The 24632-nt window shown below is 48.2% G+C and overlaps 1 protein-coding gene across 1 annotated transcript; it reads left to right on the forward strand.

Annotated features, from left to right (window-relative positions):
- The first annotated feature begins 773 nt into the window (after window positions 1-773).
- Window positions 774-17373, forward strand: LOC136545636 (E3 ubiquitin-protein ligase ORTHRUS 2-like). Its single transcript, XM_066537639.1, has 11 exons — window positions 774-1202; window positions 7805-7962; window positions 12503-12509; window positions 14657-15027; window positions 15124-15249; window positions 15498-15597; window positions 15783-15847; window positions 16214-16316; window positions 16394-16511; window positions 16657-16871; window positions 16972-17373. The coding sequence occupies exons 1-11, from the start codon at window positions 774-776 to the stop codon at window positions 17371-17373; spliced, it is 2094 nt and encodes a 697-aa protein (XP_066393736.1).
- Window positions 17374-24632: the final 7259 nt, after the last annotated feature.

Raw genomic sequence — 24632 nt, forward strand, 5'->3', positions numbered from 1 at the left:
TTGGACTTACGATTTTATATTCCAAGATTTGATGATATATAAGCTATGCATGCCCCTAACAACACTAAACCTCCTTATTAGGCGCAGATTGACTTCATCGGAAAGGTGGAAGAAGGAATCCTAAAACGCAAACTCAAACACATAATTGGTTCCATGTTTGGTGGTGGTCGTGACACGGCGGTAAAAAAAACATCGACTAGGCGGGGCTAGCGGCGAGGCGTCAGGGTGTGAATGCTCTCTGTGGCCCTGTGATTAGGGGATGGTGGGGTCAAGGGGGTGACAGAGTCACCGGCCGCTGGTGGGAGTAGGGGAAGTGTCAGTGGGGCGGGGCGGGACGGGACGGGGAGTGGCGGCAATAGAACCGGTAGGGTGAGGGCGCCAACGCGAAGGAAGACGGGTCATGCACTCGCTGAATTACGCGATGTGTCGCGCTTAACTGCATCTATCCTAAAAAAAAGAATTGAAAAAGATGAAGGAGACACTTGATTAACTTCTTTTCTCTCTCTTTTATATACCATCAATGGTTTTGCGTGGAAACTAGCGGCGAGGGCGGGGCGTGGTCGATACCGCAGGCAGCGGCAAAACAGGCCAAAATTCGAAAATAGCTTTCCACCACCTTCCGCTTTCGTCACTTCCTCAGGGCTCACGCTTCTCACGTTTCCCGTCCGCAGTCCGCTCCCCACAAAACCCTAAGAAAGCGAACCTCCGATCCCCCATTTCCCATTCCCGAACTCCCAGACCCAGCCGCCGCCGCCGCCACCACCACCACCACTATGGCCGCCGATTTTCCCTGCGACGACGCTGGAATGTGCATGGTCTGCGGCGTGGACGTGGAGTCCGAGGTTGACCTGCTACGCTGCTCCACCTGCGCCACCCCGTGGCACTCCCCTTGCCTCTCGAATCCCCCCGCGCTCTCCGAGGCCGCGACCTGGAGCTGCCCCGACTGCTCCAGAGACCCTGCAGCTGCCCGCGTGGCTCCTGCGGCAGGAGGCGAGCTCGTCGCCGCCATCCGCGAGATCGAGGCCGACACCACCCTCTCCGACGAAGAGAAGGCGCGACGCCGGCAAAATCTTCTGGCTGGCCGATCTGCTGCATCTGCACCCGATTATGTCGACGACAGCGCAGAGGACGACGTCCTCAACATCCTCGGCAAAAGCTTCAGCTGCGCCTTCTGCATCAACCTGCTGGATCGCCCCGTCACTGTGAGTTCCTCTCTCTGTCTCCCGTTCTATGCCTCTATCATTCTCGAACCAGATGTGCTTTCGCGATTTGTTTTAATTTCCAGTCCGATCCGTCTACTTCTGATCTCTTGCACCCACGGATCTGCGTTCTTCTTCACATGGTTTCTGATTTCTGTGGTTTCTGCCCTATGCCACTAACATCTCTTGTTGATCTATCAATTCTTGTTGTATAGATTCAGGATTCCTACTTCCTCACTTTGTAGTTAGTTCTCTGAGTAGCTTGGGCTCTGTCAGTCGTCATAAGCTGGCATAGCTTCAATGGAGTAATGCTATTTTTAGGTGCTATTATATATGTAGTGATGCAGTCCTTTGCCAGTTTTGACAACACGAGTTATGAACTAACGATTGATCTAGTTAGATAGTATGTACAGACTGTTTTTCCTCTTTTATATCTCACCTTTGAGTTCAACGATTGTGCTTTCACTGTTTGTCGACCTTGCAGTCTTTTCCTATTTTGTTTTTGTGTTTCTTCTATGTGTGCGCTAACATATCTGCGCTAACACCAGGATTTCTACTTGCTAGCATATCTTTGCTTATAATTCTACCAATTCCTGTGGAGCTCATTCTGTATAGCACTTTGCTATATGCTACTCCTATATCATTTGCAATAGTGTGTGACCTTTGTGTTCTTGTGTTGCTCCACGTTGCTTGGGTTCTGGGCTTAAATCCTGAGCTTGGGAGCCAAAGAAACTGTCAGTAGTTCTAATCTGGTATTGCTTCAACAAAATGGCTTGATTTTTAAAGTATACCGTATCTTTGTCTCATTTTTTCCATATGGCCATCCATTTTTTATATGCTGACTGGATTTCGACGCGATATTTTTTCTTCCTATACCTTCCACAACACTTTAAGTTTGTGTTTACAGCAACAAAAAGCTACATTGTCATGGAGTTGTTTTACCTTTTGTAGTTTGGATGTAATTCGGTAATATTCTATTTCTCCTAGAAATCTGTTAGATATACTTGAATTTGAAGAGTCTGTTTATTTGTAAGACGTACTGTAGGCCCTAGAAATCTGTCTGATATACTTGAATTTGAAGAGTCTGTTTATTTGTAACACTATAGGCTGAAAACACAAACTTTCTATAGAGTAATGATGCTACTTTTAGGGGGTCTCTCTTATGCACAGACGTCATCCTTTGCCATTTTGGGCTCATAGGCTATGAACTAATGACTGGTGACCTAGTTTCTAATGTAATGCCCCTTGGCGAACCTTATAAAATTGATGCCATCCTAAAAAAAACAAACCTGTTTTTTCTTTTTTCATGTTACAGTTCCATAATTGTGCTTTTGTGAGTGTTTGATGACAGTCGCTGATGAACGTAGTATTAGTATAGTTAGATTCCATATACTGCTCATTATGACCTTGTAGGATTTCCTATCTTGTTCTGTTCATTGTGAGCATGTATGACCATATCAAATGATATGTTGTGAGTCACATTGAGCATTGTATTTTCAGTTGCCACTCAATATGCAGGTGTAGATCATCAATCAATGCTAATTAATTGCAAAAATAGGCAAGCACTCCATCTTTCAGATATTCATATACTTGACAACCTTTGTTTACCAATTTTCATAATAATGAGTTGTCATTCCCCTACTTCTGCACCATATTGGCAAACTCTTATTCAGAGTAACATGTACCAATATTTCACCTTGGGATGGATCTATATAATGTTTTGAGTCTGGCTATTTGTTGGTATGCATTTATTGGGCATCGAAATGCTGAAGAATGAAAAATTAGCATGAAACATGAAAATCATCAGTTGCTGGCACACACACCTAATAGTCATCTAATTGTTTGACGTTTTTTTCAGACTTTTTTTTGTCTTTGTTGTTGTTAGCCTCTTAATTAACAAGATGACAGTAATTTTTGTGGCTTGGCCCCCGCGTCGCCCCCACGCAGGCGACACGGGAGGCGAACCCAAACCCTAGCACCTCTCTTCCTTCCCTCCCTCTCTCCAGCCGCGCCGTCGCCGGAGCGGGCCGCCGGCATGGCCGTGCGGCTTGCCAGGAGGGCGGCGGCGAGGCTCTTCTTCGCGGTGGGAGCTGCGACGGTCGAGGACGAGCTCGCGTGCGGCTTCCGGAGGCTCGGCGAGGTCGTTGGGGCTGGGGGCGGCGCCGGCGTCTTCGGCGGCGGTCTCCTCGAGTCGGCGACCGGATCCGGCGGTCCAGGACCGGATCCGCGCGGATCTCCTGCGGGCTGCGCCTGGGCGGGCGCTTGGCGTCGGTGGCGGCGGCTCCTGTCCATGGCGCCGCGCTGTGCCGGATCCGCGGGGTTTCGGGGCGCTGCGCCCAGGGGCGCGCGCGGTGGCGGCTGCGTCGACCTGGGGCGGGCCTCTTCCTCTTCCCCGCGCTCGGCAGCGATGGCGGCGTGCACTGTAGCGGGGCGGCGGGGCGTGCCCTCGCGCGAGCCGCGTGGGGATCGGCGGGGCAACCGGCTGCGGCTGCGGCGGCGCTGGCCAGTGCCCGTGCAGGCGCCGGGCGGTGGCGGGGACTCCTTTCCTCCTCCGCTTCCCCCTTTCCTCCTCGACCTTGGCGTGGAGGCGGCGCCTGCTGGGGACACCGGATCTGGCGCCACGGCCACATCCGGTGCCCCCGGGGCAGGGGGCGGCGCCCGTGGTGGGGCATGCGCCTGGTGGTGGCCGGCGGAGGTCGGCAGCGTCGACGGCGGGTGCTTGTGCCGGCGACGGTAGCTGGTGACGGCTTCTGCGTGCGGCAGGGTGATGCGCGTGGCAGGGTAAGTCCAGTTCTGCATGATTGCCCGATCGGAGGGGGTGGTGGCCGACGCAGCTGTGCGGCTGCTGTGAGCAGCCGGCGCGTCGAGGCCCCTCTGGAGAAGCTTCTGCGGGATGGCAGTGACGACGACGGTGGCGACAGCCTACGGTCCAGCATCTTGGCTCGACGTATGTGCTAGGGGCCCGCGACGGCGACGCCTGTGGGCGCCGTTTTCCTTGTTGGGGGCGTCGTGTTCTTGTGCCCCCAGCCATGTCTTCCACGGGTGAAAACCCGGTCCTTTCCTGGACAAGCGACGGCGACGCATCCGGTGTCGTACCCTTCCTGAAGGCGTCGCTGTGGAAATTCGTCTCGGCTGGGATGTCTCCTTCGGCGGATGTCCTCCACCTCTCGGCGCCCGGTTGATGCGAGACGGCGAGTTCTGCATTGCGAAGTCGGAGCTGCTGCATCAGGGGATGTAGCTTGGCAACGATGACGCGTGTCGAACCCTCCTTCTCCGACGGCTGGGTTTTCAGCTTTAGAGGCTCGACAATCGCTGCGGGCGGGGCGTGGGATCTTGGCGGGAAGTCGGAGCTGCTCTTCGCAGGGCCGTTGAGCTCGGCAACGATGACCTGTTGCAGCCTACTGCTTCGGGGCCGTTGGTCTGACATCTTATGATGGGTTGTCGGTGTTTTGCCATGGGAAGTCGGAGCTGCTAGCTGCTTTGCAACTATGCTCGGCAACGATGACTCATGGTAGTGTGTACTCTGTCGCGTTGCGTGGGTGGGTAACCTTTCGTGGTGTTTGGCGCCACGCTGGGCTACCTTTTGCTTGTATATAAACTTCATTCGTCTTAATTGAAAGGCAGAGCTCCTGCCATTGTTTCAAAAAAAAAATTAACAAGATGACTGAACATTTTTTATTTTTGGTTTGTGTCTTATTATTATTTTTATTTAAGAAATGTCCTTGTTAGTTTAAATAAATTTTGCCATAAAGCTTGGAAGGAATATTTGTGGGTCCACCATGCATGATATTGTTGATATTGTATATATATTATTGCTGTACTGTAACTCTTTGTATGTGTCATTGATATGTTGTCATTGAGTCCCCGAAAAACTTTTCTTGTATGCCTAGCCTGTTATCTGACCATCATCTAGCTTCATCCTTGTACCCATGAGATCACAGATAATTTGACTAATATTTGAAGCGAAAAGCTCATAGATAATCAGTGAGTTGTGTTCCTTTCAGTAGAACAAAATAAAATAGGTTCAAGCATTGATTGGGTGATTAAAAATTAATTTTGTTCCTTTTAGTAGATAAAAATAAAGTGAAGGCTACCAATCATTGAAATCTTAGTAAAATGAAAGAACAACAATCTGGCATACCGTAGAACACCCTAGCGCATTGAATAAAAGTTTTTTTTTCTGGTTGAAGATTAAATCAAAGTGCCAGAGAAGAATGGTGAGAAACAACCATAACAAAGGCATGGCATTCACAAGAAATGGGATCAACAAAAATCAGCCAAAGATGGCATCAAATGCCATGGCCTTTACTTATTATAGTATGCAACAAACTCTGAAGCATGAATTGCTTCTAAATGTAGCCTCTCAATACACTTAAATTATGTTGGTCTAGACACATAAATGTTTCAACAATTTTATGACCTTCACAGCTAGCTTCTTCTTATGACAGTAGCCCATCTAATCATTCAAGTTTGCAATGGAGAAATACTAAATTTACAGTATGACAAATGAAGAGCACTAATTAATACTAATTAGAATGTATGGAACTGAACTAATTACCAAACCATCAATTCGGGTATCTCCGAATTCAGTTGGATTTAATTAGCAGGACACTGACTAATATTTAGTAACGGCTACTGGTTCCTTTAGCAATTACAATAGATCAGGTAATGTTGATCATAATTAAGAAAAGAAACAGACACAACTTCTACTATTGGAAAACCAAGAATTTTTTTTCATGTAGCAATTGGCATGCATGTAGGAACAAGCAGATCTAGTGAAATTGAAACAAGAGAGGGCTGAAATCCACAGGTGCAAGAGATAGTACCTGCTTAGGTAGGAGGACGCAACAGCGATTTGAGAGGGGCTAGGGATTTGGGCTCGTCTTGACTGCTATCATGTGGTGCTGCTAGCTGCATGGGGACGCAGCCACCTCTCCTCATGTGGAGAGCGTTGAGGCGGGGGCCAGGGCCGCTTGCCATCATTGAGGAGATGAAGATGGGGATGCCCTCGCCGTTGCTGAGGGGATGATGAGGATGAGGACACCATCCATCCACGACATAGGGCAGCAAGCTCCCGTAGAGCTGGGTTTGCCAGATTTGTCACTTGACCGCCTCACGGGGGAGGGACGGAGAGGTGGTGTCTAGGGCAGCAATTGCAGCAGCCACGGCAAGGGAGGACGGGGACACAGGGGCTTCTGCACTGCACAAGAGATCCTGGTGGAACAGGCTAGGAGGTGGAGGGAGGAGGCTGGCTGCCTGGCGCACCGTCCAGTGCGTCGCACTTCACAGGCACCATCGCCGCTGCGTGGAGCACCAACTTGATGGCTGACTCACCCCAGCAATGACCTTCGAAGTTCCAACATATTTTGCTAATCCTGCAGGATGAAGTGGTGTGGGGACTGGGTGCCAGGGGCACTGGGACGGCAGGGTGGGGTGCTGACCCGGTAGAGCAGGGAGGGGTAGGGGACGGTGTGAGAGGGGGGCATGACGGCAGGGCGGCACTTTGGCATGGCAGAGCGTGCACAACGGTGGGGTAGGGCAGCAATGTGGAGGAGCTCTGGGTGGCTCAATTTTTGTTTAGATAGAGGGCTGCTGAGCAATAGAAACATGATGGGGGCAGTAGTGGAGTGGAGCAAAATGCATAGGAGAGAGCGTGGAATGCCTCCTACTTTTTAAGTAGGAGAGAATTGCACTAGACTATGATCAATGTTCATTGTATGTGCTCTCAATAAGGATTTGAGCCTAGTGGCGCTGCGGCGTGGCAAAGTGGGATGGTGGCTGGTTGGGATGGGGAGGGCAAGTTGGCAGTGCATAGGGGCTGTAGAGGTCACTATTTTTTTATTTTTGGTTTTAGATGGAGGGCTGGCAAGAGGTATAATGTCATGGGGCCGGTAGCAGAGGGCAGGGCGGGGGGGGGGGGGGGGGGGGGGGGGGGGGGTTGAAATGCAGAGAAACAAGCGAGGAACGCCTCCTACTTCTTAAGTTGGAGAGAAGAGAATTGCTCTAGACCACGATCAATGGATATTGTATTTGCAATTTCAACAATGACATAAGTAGAAATTTCTGCCAATTCTATTATATGTTTAGTAATGGTTCAGCATTTTTTTTATTTTCATTAGATTAATCAAGCAACCACCTTTGATTCACACCTTATTGTTCAATAGACTTGTGTATACTATAAGTCCACAGAGATCTCAACTCTATATTGCTCCTTGTAGAAAACTCTATATTATGTTGACACTGTGTCAAACCCTTAGAGTTTTTTACCTTTAAGTTGTGACATAATCTAAAAGTTGAAGTTCAGCGGTTCATGGGGAAATGAGCTAATATGGATTTTTGCTAAAGTTAGCATTGTCAAGTTTTTTTTTGTAACATGTTAGATTAGTTAGAAATACGTTTTGTTTCAACTGGTCTTTATGCAAAGTTGTGTTCGGAATTTGCAGCCATGCTTTTTTCTCAATGACATGTTTGACCTTTTGTTCAAACATGTATATTGTTTCTTTGTGTATTTTTCTTCGGGTAGCCATAATCCTCTGTTCCATTTTTTACAATCATCCGTTAAACATTCATTTCATACCATAAGTAATACACCTTTTATTTTTCAGACACCATGTGGCCACAATTTTTGCCTGAAGTGCTTCAACGGATGGACACGTAAGGGAAAAAGGGCGTGTGCAAAATGTCGTAAACCAATCCCATCCAAAATGGTGGAACAACCTAGAATCAACTCTAAAATGGATGAAGTGATCCGTAAGGCCAGGATGTCAAAGACTTTTTTTTCTCGAACACGCAGGAGAACTGCGTATCATTGTATTAATAGAAGAAAAAAGAGTCATACATAGACCCAAACCCCACACACACCCCTTGCCACTACACAGACACTATATCACCAGTTAAGACAGACCAAAAAGACGACCCTACATCAGTCGTTTAGGCTGAACCTCCAACAGTGAGCATGGAAAGTCCCTTGGCTCCTGCCATGCTCCACCAATGCGCCTCCTCCCTAGCCAAAGCCAGAGCCAAGTTAACATTTGGGGTTGCCCCATTAAAGACACAGTCATTTCTATGCCGCCAGATACTCCAGGCTCCCAGAATGACTAGAGAGTTCAATCCCAACCTAAAGTCTCCACTAGCAGCACTGTCAACTTTTCTCCACCAATTATCAAAGGATTGGTCGGAAGGCTGAGGAGCAAGTGCTGCGAAACCAAAGCGAGATAGGAGGGAGAACCAGAAGTCTCTTGAGAAAACGCAGCCCACAAGAAGATGGTGAATGTCCTCCTCCTCTTGATCACATAGAAGGCACTGATCTGGGTGAGGGAGCCCCCTCTTTGCCAATCTGTCCGCTGTCCAGCATCTATTATGAGCGACAAGCCACATGAAAAATTTGCATTTGGGTGGAGCCCAAGATTTCCATACTCTTTCATAAGGTTCAAAGGCGACTGCACCCTGAAAGAGCGTATCGTAGGCGCTCTTTGCTGTATATTTTCCTGAAGCAGATAGCCTCCAGATGTGCTTATCAGGAACTTCCTCATTTAGCTCCACAGCATTCAGAATATCTGAGAGGTGAAGATACTGGAACAAGGCAGTAGAACCGATCTCACCCTGTATGTCCTCTATCCATTTTTCCCCCGTTAGAGCTTCCGCCACAGTACGTGTACTTGACCTTCTTTTAGGAACCAATGCATATATTAGAGGTGCGATGTCCTGAGACTTTTGCCACTTATCCATTTGTCCTTCCAAAAGAGTGTATTAGATCCATTTCCAACTTCAGTTATTACAGCCACGGAGATGAGGCCAGCTACCTCTGTACTGACTTGGATAGGTAGATTTGCCCACGGTTTGTTGGGCTCACTCCGCTTGAGCCACGGCCATCGCGCTTTTAAAGCAATACTCAAAGCCTTTAGATCAGCAATCCCAAGGCCACCAAGTTCGCGTGAGCGGCAAACTCTAGGCCAGGCAATGAGACAGTGACCACCCTTTGCCTCTTTTCGACCTCTCCACAAGAAGGCCCTTCTGATCTTGTCAATTGCTTTGAGAGCCCAAGGTGGGAGATCTGTTGCCATGGCCACATAAATCAAGATTCCTGTGAGAACATACTGCACTTGAATAACTCTGCCCGCTCTGGTCAACAAATCAGCCTTCCACCCAGGAAGCTGATCTGCAATTTTGTCGATGATGGGTTGGACCTGCTGCTTAGTCAGCTTCTTGATGGTCAGTGGCAGCCCCAAATATTTGCAAGGGAAATCCAGCATCTCACAGGGCAACAAATTCTGAATAAGGTCCAAATTTTCCTCAGCACAATGGATTGGCAGCACATTACTTTTTTGAACATTGGTCCTAAGGCCAGAAGCATCACCAAATAAATCCAGTAGCTGTAAGGACAAGTTGATATCTGCTGCGTTAGGCTGAAGGAAGATGGCTACATCATCGGCATATAGGGAGATTCTATGCTGGATAGGCCTCCTTGATAAAGGTTGTAGCAGCCCCACTTCAGCAGCCCTTGTGAACATCTGATTTAATACATCCATAACAAGAATAAAGAGCATAGGGGATAGCGGATCTCCCTGTCTTAGACCCCTTCTGTGCAGAATACCTTCTCCTGGGATGCCATTCAAGAGGACTTGGGTTGATGAAGATGATAGGAGGCCACAGATCATGTCACACCAGCGATTGCCGAAGCCCAATTTTCTAAGCACCTCCAAAAGAAAGGCCCAAGACACAGAGTCGAAAGCTTTGGTAATGTCAAGCTTCAGGAGGATTCTAGGCTGCTTGTGAGAGTGTAAGAATTTAACTGTCTGCTGGACCATCATGAAATTATCTTGAATGAACCTCTTTTTAATGAAAGCACTTTGGTTAGAGGACACCAACTCATCTAGCCGATCAGCGAGCCTATTAGCCAAGATTTTGGTCACAAGTTTGGCAAAACTGTGAACCAAGCTAATTGGCCTATAGTCCTTGACTTGAACAGCATTGGTCTTTTTTGGAATCAGAGTGATGTATGCAGAATTCAGTTTTTTGAGATTTCTAAAATTTCCGGTCCAAAGAAAATGAAGTGCTGCCATGACGTCATTCTTGATAACTGCCCAACAACTTTTATAAAACCTGCCAGTGAACCCATCCGGTCCAGGAGCCTTATCAGGCGGCATCCCCTTTATGGTGTTCCACACTTCTTCTTCTGAGAGAGGCGAATCCAAAGTTTCAAGATCAAAGCCAGGGCTGCCAAGGGTGTCCAAGTTGATAGTTCTCCCTCTATCATACTCAGTCCCAATGAGACTATCATAAAAATCTAGAACAGCAGCTGCCTTATCCTCATGCTTTGTGAAAACCTGATCTCCAACATGCAATTTGGGGATGAAATTCTTCTTTTTTCTATACCTTGCATAATGATGAAAAAGCCTTGTGTTGGCATCCCCATCCTTTAGCCAATTCATCCTGGACCTGAGTCTTGATAGTGTTCTCAGCAGAGAAGAAAGCGCCAGTGAATGCTTCTTGAGATTATTGCGTAGCCATAACTCATTAGGCTGAAGTGGTCTGCTTTCTTGAGCAATATCAAGTTGGTGGACGATCTCTTTTGCCATGAGCAATTGGGACTTGAAGTGACCAAATTTCTTCTGACTCCAGCTTTGTAACCTCTTGGCTGTTGCCTTGAGTTTCAGAGCGAGGGTATCAAGTGGGCAGGTACTAGGCTGTACAGTGTTCCAAGCATCCTTCACTACTTCTTGGAAACCATCCAGAGAAGGCCAGAAGGCTTCGAAATGAAATCTTTTCTTGCAGCTAATAAAATCCTTCAGCCCAAGAATCAGGGGACAATGATCTGAACCAATTGAAGCATCACACTGCAAGAGACATCCTGGAAACTGATCTTCCCAGTCCAGTGAACAAAACATTCTGTCCAACCGAACAAGAGTAGGGGAAGCGTTAGTGAAGGAGCTGGTCCATGTATATTTACGACCATGAAGAGGAATTTCAGAGACCCCCACATCATTTATCCATCTTCTGAACCTTCCCATCATTGCTCTATTGAGGTAGGAATTGTTCTTGTCCTCCTCCTTATAAATAAGATTGAAGTCCCCGACTACCAGCCATGGCCCAGAACACTGAACTCTGACATCCCTCAATTCTTGAAGAAATTGGATCTTGTCATGATCAAGTTGGGGACCATAAACACAGGTCAACCACCACGCACTACCATGAGACGGGCAGAACTGGACCGAGACACTGTAAGCATCCACCCTAGGTAGCTCCAATAGTACCCAGCTGGAGTCGCCAAGCCACCAGAATTCCACCACTGGCCCCATCCGAAGGAAGGTAAATAAAATTATTATCAAAATCACTTCCTAACATGGACAGGACCATACGCCTAGAAACCGTACTCATTTTAGTTTCCTGCAGGCAAACGACATCAATCTTGGAGGAATCCACCATGACTCGAACAGCATCCTGTCTTGCTATTGAGTTCAATCCTCGTACATTCCAATTTAGGATGTGTGCTGGATCCATAATGATACTGGAGAGCAAAAGCGACCAGGAGGGCCAATCAGACAAGACACTCAACCAAATCAGCAGCAGACACCGCCTCAGGGAGTGCCCAACCGAAAAGAGCAGCCAGGGCCTTAGTGTGTGAAGTTGGCATGGGCTGCTTAAAACATTGCACATATTCATCCAGTGCTTGCTGGCTAATTTGTGCCCTTTCATCGTCTACATTCAAGTCCAGAGCACGCATGACTTGTTTCTTCAGGTGAGAGGGGCATTCCTCCGATGTAGACGCGGGGAAGCCCGCAAGTCGACGACTCCGTCGGGGCTCCTTGCTAGGTGGCTCCAGCTTCTTCTTCCTCCAGTTTCTCCACATGGGGAATTGGCAAGATAGCCCCAGGAAATTTTGACAGAGCCATGACGAACTCCGTTGCCGGGCTGGGAGGCGCACTAGGGGGAGCTTCGGCAGCTGCTACAGAATGTGCCGCCCTCTCTTTTCTTTGGGGGTGGCGACGCGAGTAGACCTGCAAGGTCCGCTGAGAAGCTGCAGCCACCGGCCGGGCCACAGGTGGACGCAGCGAGGGGGTGGAGTTCAAGGCGGTCGGAGCAGCAGTGGCGGGGAGTGGCGAGATCGAGGAGGAAGTAGCAGCAGAGGTGGGGCACGGCAGCTTCGATGGAGAGGGAGCGGAAGGAGAGGACTCGGCCCAGCGGCACGAGGACGGCGAGAGTCTCAGCCGGAGAAGTGTTGGCGTCCGACACGGGGAAATCATGGGCCTCGACCAGCCCAACCAGAGAGGGGAGGGGAGAAGGCCCAGATGCCAACAACACAGGCCCCGTGTGGAGATCAGCAGCCATAGGCCCAACAGAATCGGCACCAGCAGCAGGATGCACCGAAGGCCCACAGGAGAGCTCCAGAAGGAGCTCAATCCGTGGCCTAGCGATGCTAGTGATGCAATTACTCTGCCCGACATCCGGATCTTCTTTGCCGTCCACTGCCGTATCTGCGTCGCCGCTCGCCATAACATCGCCAGCAGCACGCGTGCATGCCCCCTCGGACAGCGATCCCCGAAGACCGGCATCAACGCCACATTCCACAGGCACCATCATCTCGGTTCCAGTGTGGAAGCCAGACGCTGCCACATGCAGCAGCGAAAGCCCTGCTGGCACGGCCGCCAGACCAACAATGGCAGCCGCCCGGCCATCAATGCCGAACCCGGCCGTTGAGACATTGCTACGGAAGTTTGACGAAGGGTCCTGAGTCTTCGCTTCCAGAACGCGTGGGCCCAGCCGAGTGTGCACCGAACACCGGCCAGCCTGGCCAGAAGCCGAAGGTTCACCGGACGCCGCCAACATAGCCGGAGAAGAAGATGAAGGCGGCGTGAGAATTCGCCGCCAGCGACGAGGCTCCCGATCCTCATCAATAGGGGGAGGCGAAGGAGGGCGATCATGACTTGATCCAGGCTGAACCAGGAGGCGGACAGCGATCTGAATCGGATAGAGCAACGTCCGTACCCCATGAACGCCCTCGATAGGAGGTTCCACGATCTCCAGCTTCAACTCGGAGGGAAAGAGGGCAGGATCAGAGCACCAAGCCTTCACCACGAACACGTCACGACGATTAGCATTGTTAGGATGCACCCTATCAATCCAGCAAAGGTCGTCCAGGAGAACTTCAGCGGAGGCCAAATCCCAAGCATGGGTAGGGATGCCCTTGAGCTCCACTTCCACAGCCACGGACAGACTCGCTGCAGAGGCCTGGAGAAACCTTGTCCAGCGCATGACATGGAGCCGGGCAGTGGTGGTAACGATGGGGCGGCCTCCGTTGTAGACGATGCCGGCGAGCTCCTCACTAGGCAAGATCAAGAGGAAGCTGGACGGACCCCAGGGATGCAGGGTTAGCCGAGCCGCCTCGATCTCAAACCTCTGGGCGACCGTGGCACGGATGAACTCAGACTCGCCAACACAAGACTGGCCCATCAGGATGACGACCAGGGCGCATCGCAGGGCATCTTCGCTGCGGGAAAGCCGGTCCGACCGGTCTAGAATGCGTCTCGGGATAGCCGTAGCCCCAGCGGGGCTAGAAAGCTCGGCGTTAGGCTTCGGGGAGGGATGACTAGGCACCTCGTCGTCACCGGCGTCGTCGTCCGCAGTAGCCGCACCCGCCGTAGAATGCGTCCGACGGGGTCGGCGACGCCGCATGCGCCTGTGCCCGCTTCCGCCGCCCGTGGCCTCCGAAGGCTGCATGGATGGTGACCGCGTCATCTCCGAGACAATAGGTCGCCAGCGCAGACACAGCTGCCTGCGGGCGTTGAGTGGCCAGGAACGCCGGGAAGGGCAGGCACCAGAGAGATGCCCCAGACCCCGGCAAACGAAGCACCGTGGACGGGACTGGCAGTTCGCGGCCTTGTGAGCTGTGGACAGACAGTTGAAGCAGCGCCCGCGAAGATCCTCCGGAACAGGCCGCCGGGGAGGGAGCTCCCGCCGACGGCGCTCGCGGCGGGCACGTCGAGACTCCGAGGTCACCCAACCATCCTTGTCAGGGACGCCGCCCCAGCAAGACGAACATGGCGGTCGCGCGGCCTGAGGACGAACCGAGCCGGCGCGTGAGGACGAGCCGACGAGACAGCAAGTCGCGGACGGAGCAGGCGCGCGGGGTGCAGCGGCCGCGGACGGGCCAGCCAGAGCAGACAAGAGACCACCGCGCAGGAGAGCATCCTTGAAAGAAGGCGTCCCGTCGCCGTCGGAGCACTCAGAAGACGGGGAGGCGTCCCTCCAGCGCTGGTCCTTAGAGCGCCCTGCCGTGGCGAAGGGGGATCCCTCAGGCGCCGGAGAGGGAGGGGGCTGGGTGGTCGGCGCGCCCGGAATAGGCAGCGGCGAGTGGCCGGTGGAGCAGGAGGACGGGAGGGGATGGGCGCCGGGAGGTGGAGGGGGAGCAAGAGCGGGAGCGACGGAAGCCATCCCTGTTCAGTTGTCGGATGTCAAAGACTACTAATTCAACTGGCTCAGTAGACTTGCATCGCCATTACATACAGAATGTTGATAAGCCCGACAGGGCATATACAACTGACAAGGCCAAGCGAGCTGGAAAAGCAAATGCTTCAAGCGGCAAGATTTTTGTGACAACTGCACAAGATCATTTTGGACCCATCCTTCCCGAACATGACCCCATGAGGGAAACTGGCGTCCGAGTTGGAGAAACATGGGCAGATAGATTTGAATGTAGACAATGGGGTGCTCATTTGCCTCACATAGCTGGAATTGCTGGGCAGAGCAGAAATGGTGCTCAATCAGTCGCCCTATCTGGAGGCTATGAAGATGATGAAGACAACGGAGATTGGTTTCTTTATACTGGAAGGTTTTATAATTTGACTACAAATCCTCTTCTACTGTTTTGTTTTGTCTAGTCACATATATTAAAATGTGCATAAAATAACAATTTATACTAATGCAGTGGCGGGAGGGATCTAAGTGGAAACAAGAGAACAAATAAGGAGCAAGGTTTCGATCAAACATTTGTGAATATGAATGAGGCTCTCCGAAAAAGCTGCTTGAAGGGTTACCCTATTCGGGTTGTGCGGTGCGTATGTTTATTTTCTTTGGGCATGCATATGCATATATCCTTGAAGCTAGAATAATGTTCATCAAGTAGCTTAGGTGATACTGCATGGTCTACTGATGCTGTATTTGTTTGAATATTATTGACTTTCGTGGTGTACATATGATTATAGGGCCATTTCTCGGTTTTATGAACTGTCTAATATTGAGATAATTTGCTATCCGTTGCTATCTTTGAACTCTTGTCTCATTATTACATTCTCTTGATAGGTCCCATAAAGAGAAACACTCTTTGTATGCTCCTAAATTGGGTGTGAGGTATGATGGAATTTACAGAATTGAGAAATGTTGGAGGAAGATTGGTATTCAGGTAACTTGATTCTCACGTGTAATGCATATATATAGCCCCATGCTTTCGTAGGGCTGTATGCATCGAATGATGCTAAGGGACGTAAAAGTGTCCTTTTTCTAAAAGAAAAGATTCTGGTACCTTCCAGCCAACAAATTAATTGTGCTTATGAAAAAGTTTTAATTGTGCCTCTGCCTTTTCCATAGCGGAAGTTCAAAGTCTGCAGGTATCTCTTTGTACGCTGTGACAATGAACCAGCACCTTGGACCAGGTTTGACAAAAGACTTGCTTTTTTTTCCTTCGACTATTAGACTGTAGTACTGTACCATAACTTTTAGGCCTTGTTTAGTTGTAGGAAGTTGGAATTTGTGGCTACTGTAGCACTTTCGTTTTTATTTGGCAATTAGTGTTCAATCATGGACTAATTAGACTCAAAACGTTCGTCTCGCAATTTCCCACCAAACTGTGCAATTAATTTTTTTTTTCGTCTACATTTAATGCTCCATGCACGGGCCGCAAACATTCGATGTGACAGGTACTGTAACACTTTTTGGGAATTTGGGGTGGAACTAAACAAGGCCTTAGAGAGAAAAAACTATACATAGTCCTGGCTGACACAATAGGCTTTGATTGTCAGTGATGGTCATGGTGACCGTCCAAGGCCATTGCCCGACATTCCGGAGTTAGAAGGTGCAACTGATATAAATGAGAGAGATGAGCAACCTTCATGGGGCTACGATGTATGTACATCATCTGTTCCTAGCTTCTTGCAGTATCACTCAACTGTTATTTGACTAGTTTATATTCACTGCTACAGGAGAACAAAGGCTGCTGGAAATGGATGAAAGAGCCTCCAACGAGAAGGAAGACTGGCAAACAAGTCCGGAGAAGAGCAAGGAGTGATAAGATGTCTAACGCTAAAAGACTCCTGAAAGGTTATCTTCTGTTCTCTTCTATTCATTTTTTTTTTGCAGCACGAATTTTGCTAGATTGTGTTTGTAGCTTGATTGAATTCAAAGTACTGCATGCTGAGTGTTGTACAATAATTAATTGTTTTTCTATTTTTGCTGCCTTCTGCAGGGTTTAGCTGTTCTATCTGCTACAAAGTGATGACAGAACCACTCTCTGCTCCCTGTGGTGACAACTTCTGCAAGACTTGTCTGCTGGGGGCATATGATAACCAGTCCTCCGTGAGAGAAAGAAGCAGCGGCGGTCGTAGTCTGAGGGCTCAGAAGATCGTGAAGAGATGCCCATCCTGTGGAACTGACATCAGCGACTTCCTAGCAGATCCACAGGTGCAATATTCTATCGAAACATATGTCTGTCACAAGGTGTGATAGATCAAGCTTGTAGAGTCCCTAACATAAGCTTGGCGATATTTATTTTTACTTTCAGATCAACCGAGACATAATGGATGTGATTGAGTCTCTGCAACTGAAAGTCGAAGAAGGTAACACCACCAAGGAGGTTCCATATGGTGGTGGTGACACGGATGAGGAATTCCAAGATGATGACCAAGAGGAAGATGATGGCAATGGTATGGAGATGGATGAAGCTGGTTGCAGCTTTAATGTCGAAGAGGGAGACAATGCTGAGGATCATAAGGATAACCCAGCTGATATGGATGATGTTGCTTGTGGCAAGATTGCGGTTGGAATCAAAGAGGAAGGCCAGCAGCCCGGCCAGAAGCGCAAGGATGACACTGACGTTGGCACTGATGGTCGTCCTAATAAAAGGATGACAACCAGTGCTGGCGTGGAACAACAGAACAGTAAGGGCGATGAGGCAGACGTGTAAAACCGACGGCGATCATGTTGCGCGCAGCTGTTGCAGGGAAACATACTTAGAGCAGTGCAGATGCTAGTGAAGGTGATGGTGATTGCTGAAGACTGTATGTAGAAAGAGGTGGTGGAGGTGTAGGGATGCTGATGGCTTGGAAACACAAAGTCAGCATGTTGTTGTAGGCTCTGCGTTTTAGACATTGTATGTATGTCGACTGAGAGGTTTGCTGTTTTCGTTGATTGTGTACTCTTGTTGGGAACCAGATTGCGTAAACATGGTTTGCGGAAAACTTGTTGGAATACCTGTACTGTGGTTTATTCTATCGACGATGCATGTTTAAACTATTTTAAGTTACTAGTAGACAGGTACTCGCGTGACACACATGTTTATGGTTGTGATCGGTAACGTCCTCTATTTAGATGTGTGCTAGGGCTGTATCTAAAGAAAATGCAATATTCTTAGCTTACTTATGTCAAATTGAGATAATAACTTTTAACTTTCATCCAGCAAAAAATACAATACTTTTAACGTTTCCTACAAAACACAATGAATAAGAACCATAACCGTGAAAGGAAAATAAATTGGCAATTTTACTATCTAGCCAATCCATGGTCAGAATTTAGCAAATCAAATTCTACGATGTTACAGATATCTCTGTTCACATGTATTAATACTGGAGCAAACTTCAACTAATAACAAACACTATTAAAATTAAAACGTGGTCCAATGATTTATTGTATTGTGTTGTATTAAACAACATGTACATAAATGTATATGTAAACTAAACTATAGGATTAAGGGAAAACCATGGAAGTTTGTCGCTGCTGTGGTTTGGTTCTCAAAGAGACCGTAACGCCTAGGAAGGGGAGTGAATTAGGCAACTTAAAACTCTAACTCTAAGCTATGGTCTCTTTTTCTATCCTTAGCAAAAACATATGCAAAAGATAAACTATCTAAATGTGCAACTATAGTTTTGCTAGTGTATTGCTATCTCTACTGTAAAAAGGAGTTATGCAACCTAGGTTCTAAACCTATCTACTAGCCTATTAATAAGCTAGGAAAGTAAAGCACAAACCAAGATTGCAATGTAAATGCGGAACCTATCGACGACTCCGGTATTTTTACCGAGGTATCGAGAAGCGTGCAAGCTTCCCCCTAGTCCTCGTTGGAGCCCCTCGCAAGGGCCAAGCTCCTAGTCGGGTAACTCCGTGGATAGCCCCGGGCCTTCCCCACATGCAAGTGGGTCTCCGGTGTGCCTTCCGGCAAGCCTCTCCCGGACCGCTCCCCGCCGTCTTCACTATCAAGCTTCCGGCCGAACCGCCACAGGCCTTGTTCCCTTGGGTACACGGTGGCGGCCACACCACAAACGCGGTTGGTGTGATCTCGTAAGACTACAAGCCCCTCCGATGTACAACAATGGTGAGCGCAAACACCGAATGATAAGAGGTGTGCAAAGCTCACTAAACACTAGGCCTAAACCTAGAGCAAGCGCATAAGCGGTGGTCTAATCAACCTAAGCACTTCGCAAAGCACCTACGCTAATCACCTAATGAATCACTAAGCATTATACAAGTGGAGATCACTAAAATGGTGTATCAACACCCTTGGTATGTTTCCTCAACTCTCCACCTCTCAAATGGCTGGTTGGGAGTCTATTTATAAGCCCCATAGAGAAAGTAGCCGTTGGGGGCGAAACCCAGCTTTCTGCTACTGATCGGACGCTACTGTCGTCCTGACCGGACACGTCCGGTCATTCTGACCGTTGAGCGCGCGCGTAGAGATCGGACGCACTGCCGAGTCTGGTCATCATCGATCGAATGCGTCCGGTTGCATTTGCGCCGCTCTGGAGCCTCTCTGGACATGATCGGACGCTGCACTTTGTGCGTCCAGTCATCCAGTGCCGCTGTGTCCGGTCCTTACTGAGTTGCTGCCGCGACGATGAACAGTGAAGTCCATGCGTCCGGTCACTGCCTCGCTCAGCGTCTGGTGACTGCTTCCCTCAGCGTCCGGTCACTGCTTCGCTCAGCGTCCGGTCACAGCTGCTGACGCCTACTGTTGCCGAGCAACTGATCGGACACGTCCGGTCCTCCTAGGGCCGCGTTCGGTCATCTCTGTCGAGCTCGTTTCTTCGCGATCTTGCATCCGGCTTGGTTCCTATCTTCGTGCTTGGACTTTGCTTGATATCCTTGGTCTTCTCTTGTGATTCTATGGTCTTGCTTATGGTGTTGATCATGGGATCATCATGTCGCCTTTGTCCAAGCCACATCTTGCACTCTATTGAACTACGAAACAATTACTTGCAAATTCATTAGTCCAATTTGGTTGTGTTAGTCATCAAACACCAAAATCTAAAGTAAATGGGCCTATGGTCCATTTTCCTTACATGTTCAATGCAATTAACTTGGTAGACTTGGCCTCAGCGTTCAAATGAGCCCGACAATTATGTTGATATTCATGACTTCTAGTCTGAATTGCCTCCTTATTTTTAGGCCGGCAATGCAACATACTTCTCCTTAGCACGTTGCGTCTATGTTCACGCTGTTCCAGATTTCTAATGTCCAAGTTGCTCTTACCTACAAATCTATATCTATATCTCTTATAATCCTAAACCTCACTAGCTATGTATCTCAACATGCAAGTTGTCACTATCACTTGAAATCAAATTCCACAAGCACATGTAATTGTAGTGTCCACGTCAACAAGACACACACAAGCATTTTGTTGTTCACGTCAACATGTCACGCAATCTACTAATCCGTAATTCCCGCAACAATGCGCGGGGTATGCTTTTAGTTTTATTAACAAAGATTATATTTTGTTTTAATAACTAAAGATTTACATGTTCTTTATACACCAACATCATATTATAATGTAAATAAATTAATTAATTAGTGACTTGTACATTATCCACCTCACTGGATGAAAACAGATGTATCAGGAGCCGCTCCAAGTTAATTTTCTTGTCGAAGACATTTGTAAATCACAAATTCCTCTTTAACGGGTGTTGTAGTTCAAATATGAGGCTAAAATTGCAACCGCTGAAAACCAGTACAAGAACTTATCTGGAAGAGACATCCATAAATGTGTATTGCAAGTCTAATATTTTTTCTAATGAGTAGTGGAATGGACAATATGTGTTTGGAAGGCTATGAACTAAATGAAGCTCTCCATGAGGCTGTTAATATTTTCTCTAGAACAACTGAGTATTATGTTGCTTCATCAAACTGAATAGATCTTAGACTATCGAAAGAATTTAAGAACTAAAACACTGATTTCAACGCTGTAGGTAACAAGCATAAAGGTCAGGTATATATGCGTGCCAGGAATTAAGAAGAAATACAGCTATGTTGACACTCAAATTGGGCCCATGCCAATTTTAAGAGGCCCATGCCTATTTTGGACCATTCTAAAGAAAACTTCATAAATCGACATAAAGATAGTACCACATTGGTTTCCAACAGGACAAGACCACTGCTACTCCCAATAAAATAGGGTTACACGGCCGATTGAGGTATCCAACATCCAACTGTCCAATTCACATTTGATACCCTTTTCTCCTTCGACCTTTCTAACCCCTGCATCGTTGTTCATCTCTTGATCCGATGACAAAGGATGGCATCCTAGGCTTGCTAGCCGACCTAGGGCAACCCACCGTTTCAACTCTACAATATATGACTACATCAGAATTAATTAATTGTTTGAAGGGGGTTTCATTCAGCCATGCAAAGAACCTTCAAGAAGGTTCAAGTACGTACATGCAAAAAGGACTTGCAGAAGAAGTTCCTAGGGAAGGTGAGCTACTTGAGGAGCTACTTGAGGAGATTGATTGCGAGCTTGTCCAGGATCCTTTTACCCCCATACTTCGGTTGAGAGACAAATCTGAATTTACTCGCGGGGCAGAGCAACAAGAGACATTTGATAAGATCAAGGATTATCTGTCAACATCACCGGTTCTTCATGCACCGAAGAGAGGAGCTTCATTCAAATTATATATTACTGCCAAAGAGAATATCATCGGTGCTATATTTTGACTCAAGAAGATGATGGAAGGAATATGTCATCACCTCTGGTCGATGTCTTCATGACCCCGAGATAGTTATGCCCATATTGAAAGTTATGTTCATCATTATACTATGCATGCGGTATATTGATACATTGTTTACTGTCTACTAAATGCATCATTGCTTGCCAGGACAACATAATTGAACATATGTTCTATTAGCTAATCCTTAGCAAAAGGATCGGTAAATGGCATATAACACTAATTAATAAATATGATTTGGCTTTTGAACGACTAAAAACATTAAAAAGTCAAATTCTCGCTGGTTTCACTGTTGAGCATGGATTTGATTTAGAAGATGAGATCAGTTACCTGATTTGTGCCCCATGGAAGCTTTATTTCAATTAATCGGCTTGCAAAGAAGGCCAAGGTGTTGGCATAATCATTATTTCTCACAATGATGTTGTTCGAGACATCAAGCTAATTAAACTACATATGCACCAACATTTAATGCCGAATATGATTCTCTTGTTCAACTTATTAGAAATATTGCAATCCATGGAGGTGAAACATGTTAAAGCCTTTGGTGATTCATTACTAACAGTACAACAAGACGTTGGTATGTTTCAATGTTATGGAAGGATCACTCAATATTTATCTTGATATGTGCCTTCATATCATTGCTTCTTTTTCCAAATTCCAAATTGGCATATCACAAGGCATGAAAATAGTAAGGCTAACATGTTGGCTCAACAAGCATCAGGCTTCAACATCGGTGGGCACAATTTTCACATCAGAGACAAGCTGATGCAAAAGGATCAAGTGGCAGCAAGTCTGCCAAAGGCAGCCACGCTGGTTCAGGAACATTTTAGACAGAAACTACTATTTCTTGGATGTTATGGTTCTTCATTCATGGATTCACATGTTCTATTTCTTCTTCTAGTTCTAATTGTACTTGCTGAATATTTTTAGTCACCCTTGTGTTTATGAAAGGACCGAGGATGCCGCCTAGAGGGGGTGGGGTGAATAGGCGTTTCTAAAAATCAACCCTTTAAAATGCGGAAACGATTAGAATGGTCCAAATCAGAGAAAAGAACCCCTCATGAGTTAAACACAAAGTATACAAGGTATAGAGAAAGTATCTAGGAGCTACAACCCTACAACACAAAGTTAGAGCAATCAAATAAATAAAGTCAACTCAGCCCTCCAATACCGGACGTGTCTGGTATACACGTGTTGTGCAGATCAGCTCCCAACTTCTTCCTTTTGATTTCTCCTTTTGCACCAAGTTGCTGGCACCTTTTGGTAACCTATTTACAAGCTCAAGCAACACAGAAGTATCACAAATACCAAATGAAAAGGGAGATCGAGACACGGTATTTGTTTTACCTAAGTTCAGACTCCATCGAGTCCTACTCTCCATTGAGGGGGCTGCGAGCGACCCAGTGAAGGTTAGCTCTAGAGGACCATGAAGGTCATCCTAGCCGAAGTCTTTTCCAACTCTCCTTCCACTAGTTGATTCCTTCCCTTACGGAGGTGGAACCGAACCGTTACAAACTTTTCGAGGCACACCACAATCTCATGGGTGCTCTTCGGCGACGCTTAGCTGTCTGGGACTGAAGAGTCCAAGAGTAACAAATACAAATCACGAGATTGACAAATATGCACAAGTGCTCAAGGGTGGCTTGCTCTCCATTTGAATCTCACTCAACCCACAAGATGGATTTTGCAAATTGAATCAATCACTCACTAAGAGAGGGTTGGAGAGTGTTCTCAAGGCTCAAAAACATGTATGAATGTCAGCAGAATCAGCGGCCTCCAAAAGTGGAGGCTTGGGGGTATTTATAGACCTCACTCAAACTAGCTGTTTTATAGCCGTTGGAATACCAGACACATTCGTTATGGTATTGCCTACACACTGCCAATAGTCACTAAATCAGTGGCGCGTGTGAGGCGTCAGAACTCCCGATGATTGCCAGAACTCCTGACCCCTAGAACTCCCGACACTTGTCGAAACTCCCGACGAACGAAACTCCAGAGCACAGAGAGGTTGCTAGGGCTGACCCAATACCGGACACATCCGGTATCATACCGGACATGTCCGGTATTTTTAGCACATCTGGGTCAAGTTAGTTCTAGGCACTCTCTCTCACTCGAACCTTACATGGGTTGTGTCGGTGTTTCGGACCGGGGGGTCCTCAACCAACCAGTAAATGTGAACTGTGTGCCCCTAATCCCGGATGGTGATGCAAGGAGACACAAGGTTTATACTGGTTCAGACAATCGATGCCCTACGTCCAGTCTGAGAGATCGATCTTGTATTCCTTGCACCGAAGTGCTTGTAGTAGGGGGTTATAAGGTAGGTGAGAGAGGGAGCTAGTCCCAGGTCTCGGCGAGGTGTCGTGTGGGCTGCTTGAGACGTTGCTCTCAGGCGGCTGGGAAGTGTGTGTGTTACAGGGTGTTATTCTTCGTCCCCCCTAAATGGCCCAAGTCCTCTCCTTTTATAGTTGAAGGGAGGACAAGGACAGTACATGTGCTAACTATACGGCACCGTGCAAACAGAGGTGGCGCGTCCGAGCCCTGTGGCGGCGTGGTCGTCGGAGTGGTCCGTCCTTGGAGCACTGGGGTGGCGTGCTGGTCACATCCGATCCCGTGCGTCATGGGAGCTCCAAGACTGCCTCGGAGTGGGTGTGGCGGTGAACGTGCAAGCCGCTGTGGACTGACTGTGCGCGAAGCCGAGGCTCGGTCGGTGCCGAGGCTGCACCACAGTGGGGGGTCTCGGCAGACACGAATCTCGAGATAGCCGAGACCTTGGTGCATAGTGCCGAGGCCCTGAGAGGGCAGTTGATCTGGTGCGCTGGCTCGGAGGCGGTGATGACCCGGGCCAGGCTGTCCGTGTAGTGTTGTTTTCGAGGCGGGGATCGCGGGGCACAGTGTAGTGTGGGCGCTGATCGTGGGCACAGCGTCAGAATACAGTGACCGGTAATCCCTGCCGTGCCCTGTCTCAGCCGGTATGGCGCCGATGCGACCTCATGTCCCGTCGGCCATTCCGTGGTGTCGAGCCGTTGTCCGGCTGAGATTGTGGGAGTGGTTGATGTATTAATGGGACATGACGTGCTGTCGGGAAGACCGGCTGAGGCGGGGCGACGGGCTATGGATAAGCCGGCCTCGCGCGAGACGGAGAATAAGGCCTCGCGCGAGATGGAGAATAAGTCCTCGCGCGAGGCGGAGATTGCATCTCCTTGCCGAGGCCTTCCATAAGAGGTCTCGCGCG

This window comes from Miscanthus floridulus, chromosome 3 (genome assembly GCF_019320115.1).
Source record: "Miscanthus floridulus cultivar M001 chromosome 3, ASM1932011v1, whole genome shotgun sequence".
Classification (NCBI taxonomy): Eukaryota; Viridiplantae; Streptophyta; class Magnoliopsida; order Poales; family Poaceae; genus Miscanthus; species Miscanthus floridulus.

Excerpts from the sequence above, each read along its gene's own strand:
- LOC136545636 (XM_066537639.1), top strand. The coding sequence starts at position 774 with ATGGCCGCCGATTTTCCCTGCGACGACGCTGGAATGTGCATGGTCTGC. Across the intron at positions 1,203-7,804 it reads TGCTGGATCGCCCCGTCACT|ACACCATGTGGCCACAATTT; the intron begins GTGAGTTCCTCT and ends TTTATTTTTCAG. Across the intron at positions 15,250-15,497 it reads TACCCTATTCGGGTTGTGCG|GTCCCATAAAGAGAAACACT; the intron begins GTGCGTATGTTT and ends TTCTCTTGATAG.